Genomic DNA, 1262 nt, shown 5'->3' on the forward strand with positions numbered 1-1262 from the left:
AAATGATAAATGACAAAAGATACAGATTGCAAACAAAAGTATTATAATAAAGTAGGTTGTGCATTTGTAGTCTGCCTCCCTTTACTCAAACACCCCTTAATAAATTGCAGAGCCACCGACTGTTCTCAGAAGTCAACAGGTGTCCACCTGCATGTTGCTCCAGCCATCATCTTACTAACTTATCAACAGCTTCACTGTCCCTGCTAGAGAAACATCAACATCCCCACAGCATGATGCTGCCACCAACAGTTGTTACCATTGCACAGCATCCAAGGTTTCCCCCAGAAAAACTACTAAGCCTGGTGGTTGGGGGCTCGGCAGTCATTCATCCAGCAGCCCGCCGTGTTTTTGAGTTAAAAAATGTTTAAAGTTGACAGTTTAAAATATCACTTGATAATTATGTGTGATTGGAAAATTACCTGAACACCAAMTATAAAGTGTTAAAAAAATGCAAACATTAAAAAAACCCTGAAATAAATAGGCAATGCTAAGCCTGGTGGCGGCACAAGTAAAGCCTGGTGGCCCGCCAGGCTTAAAATTCACTGGGGGAAACCCTGGCATCAGTGTTCCTCCACATATGTGCAGCACATCTGACTTTCTTCCACAAGTTTCAGTTGTTTCAAACATGACAAACTGAAAATTGTGTTTTTTACAGCTTCTATACATCAGTTTTCCATGAAGATCAGATTAGTGGAGTCCTACTGAGAGATTCTTCCACTTGATCTGCAGCTGCACAGATAGAGATTATCATTGCATTGAAAACCAATTTAGCATTTCATCTTCCTCCTAATCACACCCTGTGGTCTATCACATAAAATACTTGTGCGAAAATCTTGAAGCTGAAAGTGGCAATGATAAGAGYATTTGTCTGAAGGGCATTAATACTTTTCCAAAGCGCTGTACGGTGTGTTGATTAGTTGAATTATGGTTCTCCGCATGATKAGCGACGAGTTTATAAATAAGGTTTCCATATCAAGGCTGGATGTCTCACCTTGCAACTCATGGAAACTTTCCTGGTGCTTGTTGGACGTCTCCCTGGCCTCGTCCAGYTCCAGCAGCAGCTGCAGAACCTGGGCCTTCAGCTCCTCCAGCTCCTGCTCCTCCGTCAGCAATTCCTGCTCCTTCCTCCTCTTCTCCAGACCTTCCCCTTCTTCCTCCCTCAGCTTCCTCTCTTCCCCCTCGTCCTCCTGGGACCGCTCCTGGTCCATCTCCTCCTTCTCGTTGTCCTCCTCCAGGATGCCTCTCTCCTTGGCCGTCATCTC

The 1262-nt window shown here is 44.5% G+C and overlaps 1 protein-coding gene across 1 annotated transcript in view; it reads right to left on the bottom strand.

The window, feature by feature from the left end:
- Nucleotides 1–1259, bottom strand: part of LOC103466334 (coiled-coil domain-containing protein 136-like) — a 5422-nt gene extending 4163 nt beyond the window's left edge. The window contains exon 1 of the mRNA XM_008411837.1: nt 992–1259. Within this exon, the coding sequence (XP_008410059.1) occupies nt 992–1259 (268 nt within the window). The remainder of the gene's footprint in view (nt 1–991) is intronic.
- Nucleotides 1260–1262: the final 3 nt, after the last annotated feature.

The sequence above is a fragment of the Poecilia reticulata genome, linkage group LG6 (genome assembly GCF_000633615.1).
Source record: "Poecilia reticulata strain Guanapo linkage group LG6, Guppy_female_1.0+MT, whole genome shotgun sequence".
NCBI classification, from domain to species: Eukaryota; Metazoa; Chordata; class Actinopteri; order Cyprinodontiformes; family Poeciliidae; genus Poecilia; species Poecilia reticulata.